This window comes from Lynx canadensis, chromosome A3 (assembly GCF_007474595.2).
Source record: "Lynx canadensis isolate LIC74 chromosome A3, mLynCan4.pri.v2, whole genome shotgun sequence".
In the NCBI taxonomy this organism is placed as follows: Eukaryota; Metazoa; Chordata; class Mammalia; order Carnivora; family Felidae; genus Lynx; species Lynx canadensis.
The window spans coordinates 60,906,448-60,922,190 of NC_044305.1; the positions used below are offsets into that span (position 1 = coordinate 60,906,448).

The 15,743-nt window shown below is 44.1% G+C and overlaps 1 protein-coding gene across 1 annotated transcript in view; it reads right to left on the reverse strand.

The window, feature by feature from the left end:
• INPP4A (inositol polyphosphate-4-phosphatase type I A) overlaps positions 1-15,743 on the reverse strand; it is a 129,317-nt gene that overhangs the window by 36,720 nt on the left and 76,854 nt on the right. Inside the window, 6 exon segments of the mRNA XM_032592626.1 lie at positions 1,789-1,936; positions 2,416-2,506; positions 3,309-3,420; positions 4,987-5,066; positions 5,356-5,472; positions 7,989-8,107. Coding sequence (XP_032448517.1) covers positions 1,789-1,936; positions 2,416-2,506; positions 3,309-3,420; positions 4,987-5,066; positions 5,356-5,472; positions 7,989-8,107 — 667 coding nt within the window.

A 15,743-nucleotide genomic window follows, 5' to 3' on the forward strand; every position in this document is an offset into this window, starting at 1 on the left:
CTAAAAGTGGATGTTTCTGGGAAGTAGATCAGAGAGGAGAAGGTCTCAAGACTTATGTTGTTGGCACTATTATGCTGTTTTGGCACTATCTGTTTTTTCATACTATGCATGTTTTCCTTTGGGGGGGATTAAAAAAAGCTAATTCTGTGTAATCTACTAAATTCTCTGAAGGTAAACAGAGAGTTGTACCATTTTATTATTATTAAATTAGCAACATCAAAGTAAAAGAACACCAACGTGGGCAAGGCTGTGGTGAGGCCTCCGTCCCTGCTCACTGCTGGCCAGCTCGCCCACCAGCTGTGGGTCTGCTCACGAGCACATGAGCCCCGTCTGCCACAGCTGCTGCTGGGCTCTCTCTGGTGTCTCTACCCATATGTCACGTGGCTCCTTCTTAGGCTCCAGGTGTCAGCTTAATGTCACGGCTCACAGAGGCTTGCCCAGACCACCCTCCTTCTCTCCACCCCTTCTGATTTCTGTACACAGCTCGTGCAGCCGGGGCTCTGTGCACGGCCCCTGCTTCTCCGGAGGGTCTGTCTCTCATGGTCTGTCTCGCTCAAGAAGCCTCCCACACCAGGCACACCACCAGCCACGTGTGTAAAACGCAACAATGCCCTCAAAACCAAAATGCCTTTGAAATGAATAAATGCTTTCAAGTTATAGTCCGAGGGGCGCCTGGGTGGCTCAGTCGGTTAAGCATCCAACTTTCAGCTCAGGTCATAATCTCATGGTTCGTGAGTTCAAGCCACACATGGGACTGTCTGCTGTCAATGCAGGGCCCACTTTGGAGCCTCTGTTCACTAGCTCCCCCCAAAAAAAATAAACATTAAAAAACAATATATATGTATATATAGTGTGTGTGTGTATATATATATCTTATATACATCTTGTGTGTGGTATACACACACACACACACACACACACACACAAGATACAGTCTGAATAATGGGAATTTGTGCCATAGTTAAAAATTATAGCACAAAAACCGAAGATCTATGCAAAAGCAGATGGGAGCTAGGAAAAACTGAACAAATATGGAAAAGGTGAAAGGAAAAATGTTAAAATTAAAATAACTGTAAAATAGTACATGTAGAGAGATACAGCAGCTTATTGCATTATTCTTGTCATTTTCCTCTGAGGTTGATTTCTTTTTCAAGATAAAAAAATTTTTAAAAATAGCTGTATTAAAACAGTGAGATTCTGACTGCATTGTTTCCTTTCATGCTCTGTCATATTGTGTTCACAATTAACATCATTTTATGATGAGCAGAAATGACATCTGAGGAAGACAGGAGACACAATCTGTGGTGCTGAATCACCTCTCTGGCTTCTCCCTGTCTTGGGACCATTGGAATATGCCCTGGGCTGAGATATACGGAGGAGCAGAGGGCCCCAGTGGGCTGTACTTAGGCTTCTGTAGCCTGTATCATTGTGGCCCTACCCTAGGAAACCGCTGACCCAGGCAGCCAGGACCAGAGAACTATCAGCCAGTCCTAACTCTCTGAAGGCCAACTGAGGGGAAAGGAGAAGGGAAGGGAAGGGAGCAGGTACTGAGTGCTGGGCATACATCTGGTGCTTCTGGCACCTTGGCTTGCACAGGAACTCCAAGATACAGGTGAGCAAACGCAGGCTCTGGCAAGCCCAGGCCACAGAGCAGGCAAGTGGTGGAGGCTGGGTCTGCAGTCTGGTCTCTCTGCTGCCAGTGCTCTACCCACCACATCTAACTTTCCAGAAAGGAAGGGGCATACGACATGGGCATGACGGGTGGCTGGTCTCTCCACATGGCCTCACCTGGCTGCATCTTCTTCCAGCAGGAGCTTCACGAACTGCCGGGGCACGTGCAGCGAGAGCACGCTCTCTGCCATCTGCTCCAGGATCCGCAGGTGGTTGCCGTCGGTGGTGGGGAACCGGTACATGCGGCAAATGGCGCCGCCGAACACTGAGGTGAGGTGGCAGGGGAGACCGAGGCTGTGTGTGAGCTGGCTGCAGGCCTGTCGCACGGGCCCTCCTCCCCAGGCCCTCAGCAGGGCTTCTTACTGCTCATCTCAAGGGAACGAAAATATTTAAACCAAAACCCGCCAGGGGACAGCCTGCGTGCTCCTCCCCTGCGACATGCAATCTTCTTGTCCCAGGATGTGTAACTAACTCTAAAGTGCAGGAGCTGGGGTGGGGAGGTTTTCAGTCACAAAACCCAAGGCAAAATGAGAAAGAGTGAAATGAAGGAGGAACCCTCGCCCCCTCCCCGCCTTGTTTGGAGTATTACTAATTCCATGTGCTGGTAAAAGGCACGGCCCTTTGAAAACGTGGCACAGGATGCCTGGCCGTGATAACCAGAGCAGGTGGGGAGGAAAGGGTGACCACGGGCCCAAGAGGACACTCACAAGAGTGGCAAGAGTACCAACAGAGGAAGCTGTTTACCCGATTTCAGTAAAGTGTCTTTTCGCAGCGAAGCATATTTGGATCGGATTCCCAATGCCTCAGTCAAGCTCTCATCAACGGGCAGAACCATCTGAGGATGTGTACAGAAAAGCACAGAGAAGCAGTAAGGCCCAGACAACTCCAGAACACCCAGTAGGAATGTGGCCTAGGTGCATCATATATTACTCTTAAAAAATTAGTCTCCACCATTTACTCTACAATAAACACACTGCCCAAGCCACAAATTAATCCACCTCCCAGTATACTGAACTTAGGCCACGCACACACCATTTTCTAGTGACAAGCTCAGTTCACCTGGTATTGCATTGTTGTGATGTATAGAATGAGAGGAGGAAACAGATGATGCCCAGGAATGTTATCACAGCCTGATGTTCTGGGCTTATTTGGAGTAATTTTATGGCAATGACCACTTACCAGTGTTTGGACTCTTACTTAGAACTGTAGTCTGAGAGCATGAGAGGGTCTGCGTGAGCAATGATGCATGGGAGACAGGGTGACAGAGAGGGAGGGGAGGAGATGGAGAGAAGGTAGGTGAGAGGGTGCAGAGGTGCACAAGGTGGCTGTGGGGCACGTGTGTGCCTGGGAGGGAAGATAGAACAAAACAACAAAGGTAATCCCGGTGTCATTCCATACCCCCACGAGTAGCCCCTCTCCCCTCCTGACTGCAGATTCCCCAGCCAGGCTCCCCCAGCAGAGCCTTGCATACCATGCTCCCTGAGGGGACCCCCTTCTATTTTGAGAAGTGCCTGGGGGTACTTGGCACCTCCTGTCTTGGGGGCTCTGTCTTTCCCTTCCCTGAGGCCAGAGGCAAAGTCGACTTGGACAGGTCCTCTTACTCCTTCTAACGGAGAGGGGCAAGGTGGTGTGCTCACCCTCCCATTGACGGTGTCCAGAGACCGAGTCACAGGAGGCCGCTGGTCCGACTTCTCCTCCATCTGCCAGCCAATCACGGTGATGTTACCCACGCGGTCACTCTCTGCAGATCTGCAATGAGCAATGGGCTCTGGTGAGAGATGCTGTGCCTGCACTTCATTTTCTGTTTAAATGCAAAACTCAGCCACCCTGGGTCATCGAGGGGTGCCAGGATCCGGCCTGCTGGTCAGCCGGCCAGCATTCACTATATACACAGGCTCCGGGGGAGGCAGACAAGGAAACCATGAGAGCACAGAGAAGGGCTGCATCTGAGAGGGGACACAGCACCACAGAGACCTGTGGATGTGCCTGGTAGCTAGTTGGAGGGGAGGTGCCCACCAGCCCCTGAGCTGACCCTGCCCCAGGGAGTGATGAGGACACATCTCAGAACCAGGACTGGAGAGTACTTCCTTCTGGCACTGAACCCCCTTCTGCTCCTTCCCACCTATCCTGAAGCTCTGAGTAGACCCAAGACCTAGATCTGGACACCAAGTACGCTGAGGTCACCCAGGGTTTCCCAAAGCCTCTGAATCCTGCTATGACATAGTTAATGCCACTCCAGCCCTGGTCAGCTTTGCCCCTAAGACCCCTAAGACCCCTCAGGGTGGCTGCCAGCTGCATGGGTCCATCTGATTCATCCAGGGAAGCCCCAGGGATACCCAAAGCCTCAGCCTTTTTATTTCAGATGTCTGATTAGCCACGTTCTCAATTTTTATGTGGTCACATATACCGACAATTTCCTTTGTGACTTTTTCTCATTGTTCTCATGCCTGGAAAAATGTTTCCCCATTCTCTCTGCGCAAGAGTCGTACATAGCTCCTTTTCAAAAGGATGAGGTCCTCCTCTTTCATTTAACTCTAATATAATTAGTTCTATCACAGGATGTACCTGAATATTTTTCTCTAGCAGCCCTTTGCCCCACAGTACCCTTTGCATTTTCTCTTAAGACTCGCCCTTTATCCTGAGTCAGGTTCCCTAGGCACACTGAGGACTGCAGCCCAATGCCTGCCACGTGGTCGTCACCACAGCTTCAGAATTGTGTGCTATCCAGCAGGTAATTAACCATCGCCAAATTCCTTTTGCAATTTCGGACTATTTTCCAAAATTCTACATTATTTTGAAAAAGAGAACACCATTTTAGAGTTTGGGTGAGAACTGTCCCCAAAATGAATTTAGAAACGGCTGACATCTTGACCTCTTTCATCCTCCTTCCAGAGATACAGTACGGGTTCCCTTCCTGCTTTCCTTCCATAAATATTTATGGAGTGCCAGGACCTGTTCTAGGTGGTTAGGATTCAGCCATGAAGCAAGACAGACAAAAACCCTGCTATCTAGCAGATCATATTCTGTTGGGGAGAGAAGAGATAACAGACAAAAATATGTATGTATCTAGACTTCCTTCAGGTCTGCTGGGCACATATTCCCTTTAGGTACAACTGGGCTCATATTTCCTATGGACACCACGCATTGCCATTCCCTGACAGGCCCACTTCAGTGAACAAACCACCTCCTCACTTAGGTCAGCCTTTGGGACAGGGCTGGGCACTCTTTCCGTACAGGAAATGGGGCCTTTCCCCACATCCGTGCCTGGACATCATAATTTCAGATTATTTCAAGGGAATAAAATTAAACACCAACCTTAATGTTAAATGCAACCTATGATGCCTGTCTTGGAGAAGATCTTTGACAATGAATGTTCCAGAGCCCAGTAAATACATCTGAGGAAGAGGGGGGAAAGAAGGCATTAGTACGCTTGCTTTGCCTCTGGTCCAAATAACAGGTCTCAGAGGAGTCCAGCTGGCTGGTTCCCATAACACATCTGACCCTCATCTCAGGAGCCCAACAGAGATGCTCAGGAAGAAATTCCTAAAGACAAATATATTTGGACATCAGTTAATTTGTGACCAAATTAATAATGTTAATCTGTGTTCAGCTCTCACTCAAATGGTTACAGAACTTAAAAAAAAGGGGAAGAAAAATCTCATGAACCACAACGTGTTACTTAACTGTTCCCTGAGATCTATCTTTGACATCATACACGGAGAGTTTGATTTGTGTCATCTGATTGATAAGGGAGTCTTGAAAGAAGGCAATACTGCTTAGAAATATAGGATTGTTGGTTCCCTGGAATAGAAAAGAGAATAATCAGAATACAGAGTTTGATTTTTAAAAGTAAATGGTTTTGAAGCACACCCAAATTTTCAGAACGAGACACTAATGTTCTTACCAACTTGGATCAACACAAACACTAATGGCGGCTTAAATGGATGCATACAAACCAACCAAAATGCTGCTTTCCAAAAAGACAAAGTTGTCTGACACACCTCTATAGATCCAGGCACAGCAGGCTCACCGCCCAAGACATGCCTGAGGGCTCACTCTAAGGGTTTCTCACTCAGTAGAAGGGATTTTCCAAAATTGAAATAAGTTGGATGTACATGTGTATTCTTAGTATTACAACTTCCGATGAATTATATACTTGGATCTACCACTGTGGGTTGTTCCTTTAAGATGTACAAAGACAGATGAAAATGAATGGCTTGAGTCGTTTCTTATTTCCAGAATCCTGTAGTTGGCAGAATTAAGGCCTGACCTTTTGAAGGCTATGCCTTTCATTTTTTTTTTTTAATTTTTTTTTTTCGATGTTTATTTATTTTTGGGACAGAGAGAGACAGAGCATGAACGGGGGAGAGGCAGAGAGAGAGGGAGGCACAGAATCGGAAACAGGCTCCAGGCTCTGAGCCATCAGCCCAGAGCCTGACGCGGGGCTCGAACTCCCGGACCGTGAGATCGTGACCTGGCTGAAGTCGGACGCTTAACCGACTGCGCCACCCAGGCACCCCAAAGGCTATGCCTTTCAAAGGACTAGCTCTTGGTTTCCAGATCATAGGTAGTCATTTGCTGGCAGCTTAGCCCTGCCCCCACCCCCAAGAGCCCCATATCATATTCTCTTTCCCAGGTAGTGGTTAACTATCTTAGCCAAATGGTTAATGGTTCCTGTTTGTACCTGCTGTGGGTCCCATGCCTCTAGCTGCTCTCCCTCTGCAACTTCAGACCTAGTCTCTAAAAGTCTGCCGGACAACCCCTCCTGGGTGGCCTGCTGGGGCCACAGCCCACCCAATCTCACCCTCCATCTGCCCTTGGTTAAGCCCATCTCTGCCTCTCTTCCCAAGGAGGCCACAAATGTCTGCTTTGGTGCCTCTTTCTCCGTCATTCTCAACCACCCAGAGACAATGAACTGCTCCCACAAACCCACCTCCAGGGCCTATCACAAGCACCCCTTCTTTCCACTCCTTCCCACTGACAGTAAGGCCCTACATACTTCCCCAAATGACTATCAACTAAGGACCTCCCTGAAGCACATCTAGTCAGGTGACTCCCCTCGGAAAAGCCTGCACTGGCCTGCTACAAATGCCTGGCCTGACGTTCAAGGCTTCTCTCCCTTGCACTTCCACTTGGGCCTTTTGCATACACAGAACAGGATAAAATTATTTCCCAAACCACATGACGCTTTCCTATCACTTGCCTTTGCGTAACAACCACAGAACTCTGGCGTGATCTTCAACACATGATCCCCAGACTGGCAGTATGGGTATCACCTGGAAGCTTGCAAGAAGTACAGACTCTTGGGCCCCACGCAGATCTCTTAAGTCAGAATTTCACTCAGTGCCACCCAAGGAAGCCTCTCTAATCCTCACAGCTGGATGGGCCCCCACACCCCACGTGTTGACCTCATCTCTCTACTCTACCCCTTCCCACATAACAGTGCAGAGATGGACCATGTTCACTCTGCCTCCCTGCCCAAAGGATGGTATGCTCCTTTAGGACAGGGACTAGGCCTCCGAGGTATTTGTATGATCCACAGCACCTAGCACTGTGCTCCGCATATAGGCAGTGCTCAGCAGATGCCTAGAAAACAAAATTGTTCATTTGAACTTGGAAATAAGTTTCCAAGAGAATGAAAAAGGGTGGTCTATCTGACGTAAAATGGGAAAAGAGGAGGAAATGTAGTTTGTTTGAGACTGCTAGGGAGGGGTTAATTCACATAGATGCTCACATCACAAACAAAATCCTGTACAATCTCATATAACTCCTACCCTTAGTTCTCATAACTTACATAAGGTACAAAATTATCTAAAAGAAGTTTGTAAAATTCCCACGGTGAAAGCATATCATTTACTTTAACATAAAAAGTAAATACAAAACACACAGTGCAAAAGGACATACCAAAAAAGCCAATAAAAATGGGGGTATGTCCAGTAAGAAGGCTAGTTAATAGTTAACACTCTCCAAACTTTGATTAATGAACACAATTCTTCAAAAGTAGCAGCCAAATGAAAATGACAAGGAAGAATGAGCTCTTACCTCTTAAACGGCAATAACCTTATGGGATCGTTGTTCAAGAACAACCAGCCAATAGCAAATCAATAATTATAAATAACTTGGCAAATATAAATGCCAGTCAGATGAATGTGAAGAAAAATGTCAATGTACTGAAAACCCGTGGGGATGCAGCAACAATTCACATAAACATAATTGCAGCTACAGGTGTTCAGGTCACTCACAGCCCTCCCATGGGGGCTACAAACACCATGCAGGTCCATCGCAGAGCTCCAGGGGACAGGGCTAGCAGCACCCACCTCAATGATCTCCGTCTGTGCATGTTTTGTCCAGAATGCCTGAGGAGGGGTGGTTACACTCACTGCTACAAAACTATTTGGTTTTCGATCTAGCGATGGAGTATGCAACTCACTGCAAGCTATAGAATCAAGATCAGAAAGAAAAGAATCCATTAAAATCAGGCTCCAATTAGTTCTCTGTTCAAACACACCCAAAGAAACTCCCACCCCCCAAAAAAGTAAATGACACTAAAGTGATGAGACACTTACATTGTCAGTTATCACATGAAGGTGATCTTTTAAACTAGAAGCAATCTCTTTGCATGTGCCCACCCCCCACCCCAAATCTCTCAGCCCTATGACAGCAAGGCTGTAACTGTCAGTAGAAAGCTGGGCTGAAGGGGGCTTTCTGTGTCCATGGACTAGAACACAAAGCCAACAACCTCACATGGGGTCTGACCCATAACATGTGACCTTAATAACTAACTGAACTGTTAACTAATTGAGCTAAGCAGCCACACAGTCTGTAAAATCAAGACACAGCTACACATGCCTGCATCCTATGACTGGTGGCTAGCCCTGAGCTGTGGTGTCCTACAGGTCTCTGTGTGAATGTATGCTAGAAGTAAATCCAAAATTCTGTGGCAGCATAAACAAAGTTTTGTTATGTTTTGTTTTTATTAAAGAAGTTATTGCTCATTTTATTCTCCTTATAAACCTCATATCAAGTGCAATATTATTATAAATGTTACTTTTTGGAACTAACGGTACCAAATTTATTGTACTAAGCATTTTTAATAGATAAGACTCAGATAATTCTATCACAGAAGGAACCCATAAGAATGATGATCACATTTCACTGAAATGAACATGCTATCTGTTGTGAAATGCACTCTGAAAGAAAAAGACCCACTGCCATTAGACTATGCTATGCTATTGATTGTTAGATATTTTCTGATTAAAGAGTAAAACATGAAAAATATACATCATAGAACTGATGAAATATGTGGCCAATCAAACTTCAAAACTGGTCCAAACAACCACCTTTTTTTGAGGAGTAATAAATGCTTCCCAGACCACTTCAAGTCTTTGGTCAATTTCCAGAGATCTAAAGCAATGGACTGTGGCCATTTTTGCCAGTGTTCTCATTGCCTTTATGGAGGAGAGGATCTTTGGAGGTCCTTACACTATGCCATTCCTGCCCTCATCATTCCCATTTTCTAAAATGTTCACTGGCGATTTACAATTTAGAAATTGATTTTTGCTTCTGAAAAATAATTCCGGTTCACTAATTATCTACTTATATCTTCTCATATGACTTTATGAATTTTCATCATTTATTGAATATAATAAAATATAAAAAGCTTAGGTTTTTAGTTCAGTTAGTTTTGACAATCATATGCACGCATGCAACCATCACCACAACAAGATAGAAAACTTTCCTTCAGACTAGAAATTTCCTCTTCATACTTCCTAGTCAACCAATTCTTCCCCTACCTCTGCAACCAATTTCTGATTTCCATCATTTTTGTCTGTCCTTGAATTTCATATAAATGGGATGTATTCGAGATTCATCTATATTGTTGTACGTAATCACTATTATTTTATTCTATTTTGTTTTTTTATTATTTTTTATATTAAACAGAATGTATTGTCAAATTGGTTTCCATACAACACCCAGTGCTCATCCCAACAGGTGCCATCCTCAATGCCATCACCCACCTTCCCCTCTCCCCCACCCCCCATCAACCCTCAGTTTGTTCTTAGCATCCAAGAGTCTCTTATGGTTTGCCTCCCTCCCTCTGTGTAACTTTTTCCCCCATCCTCTCCCCCATGGTCTTCTGTTAAGTTTCTCAGGATCCACATAACAGTGAAAACATATGGTATCTGTCTTTCTCTGCCTGACTTATTTCACTTAGCATAATACCCTCCAGTTCCATCCACGTTGCTACAAATGGTCAGATTTCATTCTTTCTCATTGCCACGCAGTATTCCATTATATATATATAAACCACATCTTTATCCATTCATCAGTTGATGGACATTTAGGCTTTTTCCATAATTTGGCTATTGTTGAAAGTGCTGCTATAAACATTGGGGTATAAGTGCCCCTATGCATCAGCACTCCTGTGTCCCTTGGGTAAATTCCTAGCAGTGCTACTGCTGGGTCACAAAATAGATCTATTTTTAATTTTTTGAGGAACCTCCACACTGTTTTCCAGAGCGGTTGCACTAGTTTGCATTCCCACCAACCGTGCAAGAGGGTTCCCATTTCTCCACATCCTCGCCAGCCATCACTCTCTTATTTTAAATTGATGAGTTAGATTCCATTGTGTGAATGTATTGCATTTATTTAACCATTCTGTTAATGGACATTGAGTTGTTTCTGGTTGTGAACCACTGTAACTAAAGCCACTACAAACATTCCTGTTCGTCTCCTTTTGTGGACATAGGCTTTCATTTCTTTTGCTTAAGTACCTAACAGAGACATTTCTAGATTAGAGCAGAGGATATGTTTAACTGTGTAAGAAGCTAAGCTTTTTTTAAAGTAGTTGTACCATTTTACAATCCCACTAGCAATGTGTGTGAGTTCCAGTTGTTCTGCATCCCCACTAACACTCGGTAGGGTCAGTCTTTATTTCATAGTTATTCTAATGGATGTGCTTTAATCTGCACTTCCATGATTGTTAATGATGCAAGGCATCTTTTTATCATGTGCTTGTTCATTTTTAAAACTGCTTTTGTCAAGAGTCTGCTCAAGTTTTTTGCTCATTTGTAAACTGAATTGTTGACTTTTTTATTGTTGATTTGTATCTTACTCTGGATCTGTCCTTTCTCGGGTGGGTATATGTGTTGTGAATATTTTTCCCCCAAAAGATTGATATCTTACAATTTATTTTCTTAAAGACTTTTTGGTTGTTTTCTGTTTTTGTTGTGTTTTTTTAGACTTTTAATCTTAGGGAGTGGTAGGCAGGAAAAATGTCCCTCCCTCCAAAAAAGTATCCACATCCTAATCCCTGGAACCTGTGAATATATTATGTTATGGGCACCACAGATGTGATTAAGGTCATGGAACCTTGACATGGAGAGATTATTCTGGATCATCTGGGTGGGCTTCACCTAATCACACATGCTCTTAAAAGTAGCAGAGGATGGTGGAAGGGTGAGTCAGAAAGATGTGACTATGGGGAAAAAAGGGCAGGAGAGAGTCAAAGCATGAAAGGCATTCCACCTGCCATTGCTGGCTCTGAAGATGGAAGAAGGGTGCCACAAGCCAAGGAATGTGAGCAGCTTTGATAAAGTGAGAACCAGCCTCAACTGGCTGCTAGCAAAACCACACAAAAAAACTGAATTCCAAAAACATGAAAGCAAAGAAACAAGTTCTCCCCTGGAGCCTCCAGAAAAGAACACTGCCCTGCAGATACCTTGATTTTGGTATTGTAAGACTCTGAGCAGAGACTCCGCTGAGCCCAGTGGATTTGTGACCTAAGCAAACTGTAACGTAGTATCTTTGTGCTGTTTCAGGTGTTCCATCTCTGGTAATCTGTTACCGCAGCAGCAGCAAACTAAAGCACAGAGTTAGTGCTTTCTGCATTCTCCCCCAGAAATCTTTGCCTCCCTGTTGGGAGTGATCCTCTGTTTTCTTCTAAAAGCTTGAACGCTTTATTAATTTTTAAAGTTCTCTTCTTCTTCTGCTACGTCAGACTCAGCAGGAGTCAGGGATTTGACAATTTCACTTGTTCTCTCTCCTTTAAGCTACTGTTTAAGACCCTCAAGGCCTGGTTTCTCTGGGCACGCCCCTTCATCAGGCATGAGTTCTTAACAACCATGCGAAGCTGGAACATTTGGGTCTTTCAAGCACAAGTGACAGCAGACAGACTGAGGCATAACAGGTGGCCAAAGCTTGGAAGACTGGTATCAGTTTAAGGGCTGATGGGCCAACTGCCACCTTCAGAACACACCTTCCTCTCTGGCCCCAACCACTCTCTGGCCCCAACCACTAGCCAGCTCAGCTAAGTCTCGTCCTCAGTGTTTCCATGAAGCTTTCCCTCAGCAGCCCACAATCACATCTCCTGTCTGTCTCTTACATTGCTTTGGCCTATTTCCAGAGAAGCCACGAGTCTGTAGTATGTATGCCTTGCCTCTCCAACCAGATCATCTATAATCCCAGCTGAGTAAGTGCTATCGAGGCAAAGCAGTAAAATGTATTTCAAGTACATAGCCTTTGACTCAGCAATTCTGTATCCAAGACTTTATCCTGAGGAAATAATCAACAAAGCGTGTGAAAGATCTATACAAGCATGTTCACTGTGGTAGTGTTTATAATGGCAAATTGGAAAGAACCTAAACATCTGACAACAGGAGACTGGTTAAAACAAATATGGCACAGCCATACAATAGAGTTACATAAGCACCCGAAGTGATGGGGCAGATCCCATGTTTGTTTGTGTGTGTGTTTTTTTAATTTTAAGTTTATTTATTTATTTTGTGAGAGAGACAGAGAGAGAGAGAGAGAGCATGTGACAGGGGAGGGACGGAGAGGGAAGGAGAGACAGAATCTCAAGCAGGCTCTGCACTGTCAGCACAGAGCCTGCAGGGCTCGAACCCACAAACCATGAGATCATGACCTGAGCCGAAACCAAGAGTTGGATGCTTAACTGACTCAGCCACCCAGGTGCCCCAAATCCTGTGTTTATTAAGATGAAAAGATGCCAATGACATTTCTGCTACATGAAAAAAAACATGTTAAGAATACCAGCATGACATTTTTGGAGATAATCCCATCACCTCCACAGGCCAAAAAAAAAAAAAAAAAAAATCATTAAAACTTCTGTATAGCACTGAGTGGGTGTAAAAAAATATTTCTGGAAGGATCTATACCAAAATGCAAACTGTGATTCTCTCTCTGATAGGGTACTCTTTTCCTCTAACATTTTCTGTATTATAGGTTTTAAAATGAGCACTTCCAAATTTTAAACTTTTATTTTTAAGATAAAATATTTGACCATTCAATCATCTGGCTCCTGTTTTCACGTCTTTCTTTCTTTCTCTTTCTTTCTTTCTTTTTCTTTCTCCTTCCTTCCTTCTTTCCTTCCTTCCTTCTTTCTTTCTTTCAATGTTTATTTATTTTGAGAGAGAGTGCCCATGCTACCAGCACAGAGCCAAACGTGTGGCTCAAACCCACAAACCACGAGATCATGACCTGAGTGGAAACCAACAGACACTTAACTGACCGAGCCACCCACATAGCCACCCAGATATGTTAAGTGATTTTTACCACAATTAAAAAAAAAAAAAAAAAAAGGTAGGGTGCCTGGGCGGCTCAGTCAATTAAGCATCCTACTCTTTCTGGATTTCGGCTCAGATCATGATCTCACCATTTGTGGGATCCGGCCCTGCGTCAGGCTCAGCACGGAGCGTGGAGCCTGCTTGGCATATTTTCTTTCTCTCTTTCTCTCTCAAAAAAAAAAAAAAAATTGCTTGACATAAAATTCACCCTCATCTTTTTAAGCTATTTCTTCCCCCAAGTATGTAATTCAAATGACAATAGTACTGTCCTTGATTTGCCAAATTCAGAAATATCTTGGTTTCTGTTATAGGGGTGAGGATTTTTACCACAAATCCATTGACTCTCATCTCTCTACACTCAATCAGTTTAACTTGAGATTTTTTTGTTAAATCCATGTTCTGCATTAATAAAGCTAAGAGAATATTCATTATGAGCCAACTGGGATTTCCTTCACTTCTCTCCTGTGCTGGGCCCTGTTTTCTGGATCCCATGTCTTCTTTTTTCTCAATTTATTCCCTCTTTTGGGTAAAACACATCCTCCACTGATTTCCAGAGAAAGGATGTGGGAGAAGTTTATTTGAGAGTCTGCAAAGCTGAAATATATTTCTTTCTACCCTCACATTTGACTGATAGTCTGCTTGAGAATTCCAGGTCAGAAATATTTTCCCACTCACGTTAAAGGTGCTGCTCCCCCATCCTCAAGTTTCCAGTGCCACTGAGAATCCCCTCCACACTAGTTTGACCCCTGATCCTTGGATATGACCTGTTTTGTTCTCCACCGCACCCCCCCCCCACCTCTCTGGAAGTTTTGGGATCTTCATTTTATTCCCAGTGCTTGGAAACTTTCCCAGGATGTGCCTTGTTATGGGTTTTTTCCAATCATTATGCTGGCCTTAGCAGGCATTTTTAACCTAGAACCACACTCTTCAGTTATGAGAGACTTCTTGTATTATTTCTCATTAATTCCCTCCCTTCTATTCTTTTCTATTCTCTCCCGTAAATGTTAGGCCTCCTGAATTTGCTAATTTCCCATTTGAATTTCTCTCCCATTTTCTATTTTGCTTTAAAATGTTTACTTTTTGGGATAATTCCTTGAATATCTTTGACTGTTTATTGAATTCTTAAAGTTTTCTTTAAATCATATTTTAACTTTCTAAGGTTGCCCTTGTTCTTCAATTTTTTTTCTTTACAATGTCCTGTTTTATTTTATGGGTATCCCATATTCTCTTGAGGGTATAAATTATAATTCTTTGATGTTTTCTTCTACTTTCTTCAATATCTGTATTTCTTCCAGGTTCTATTTTTTCTTGCTTCCTCTTCCATGTGTGGGCCTTCCACAAAGCCCTTCAAACTTTAACCATTCTTGCATTTTGTTTCAAATCAACTTTGCGGTATAATTTATATATAAAATGTGCCTATTTTAAGTGGAGAGCTCAATGAGTTTGTATAAGCATAGACATCTATATAACCACCACAGTCAAGATACAGTACATTTCCATCACCCCAAAGAGTTCCCAGTCCCCTTTCCAGGCAGCCCTCACCAGCACTCCTGGACAACCAATCATTGATCTGTCTTCTATCACTGTGGATTGGTCTTCCTGAGTTACACACAAACATAATCCTATAGCATACAGCCTTTTGAGTATGGCTTCTTTCATTCTGCACAAGGCTTTTGAGATTCATCTATGTGTGTATCAGTACTTCATTCCTTTTCCTTGCTGAGTGGTGTTCCATTGTATGGATGTATCATAGTTAATTCTGCTGATGGATATGTGGGTTGTTTCCAGTGTTAGCTATTATGGATAAAGCTGAAATCAGCATGCATGTACCAATCTTTATATGCACAAAAGAATGTCCATTTGTCTTTAAGAATAAGGTATCAAAAAGCTGAGTATGAGAGTGAGCTGAGTGGCTGGCCAGCCTACTTTTGGTTGGGGTCCGGAAAGCTGGCATCTGTCTCTTTGCGGGGAGTGGGAGTTTCCTTTTTCCAGAGTGAAAGCCTCCTGCCTGGAGGAATAAGCCTGGTAGAAGTAGGATAAGAGGAAGAAGGTTGGAGAGGGCGAGGTAGGGGTCGTTATTCAGTAGACTTCTGGACCTTCACCATGCTTTCCTCCGTGCTAATGGACCTCAGCCCAGAACCTCTCTGCCTCCCAAGTTTCTCATGAGAATAACCACCAGTCCCTGCAGGGCTGCGTGTGGTGGGAACCTGAACCTCCAACTCTTCCTTATACAAGCTTTCCAATAAGCCCTTGCTTTTGTCTCTGAGCTCCCCAGTATCTCTCGGACAAATCCAGCACCTTCACAGACATGCAGGTGTGACCACGTTCCTCTCCGCCTGTTCCCTCCTCCTCACAGGTTACAGTCTGGGGGTTCCAAAGATGTCTCACTGCACAGAGTGTTTCTGTTGCTTATTCTTCCTGATGTCTGTGCTGATTTAAGATAAGGGGGTGGAAATAAGTTCACTGTTCCCTTGTGAAAGTGGAAGT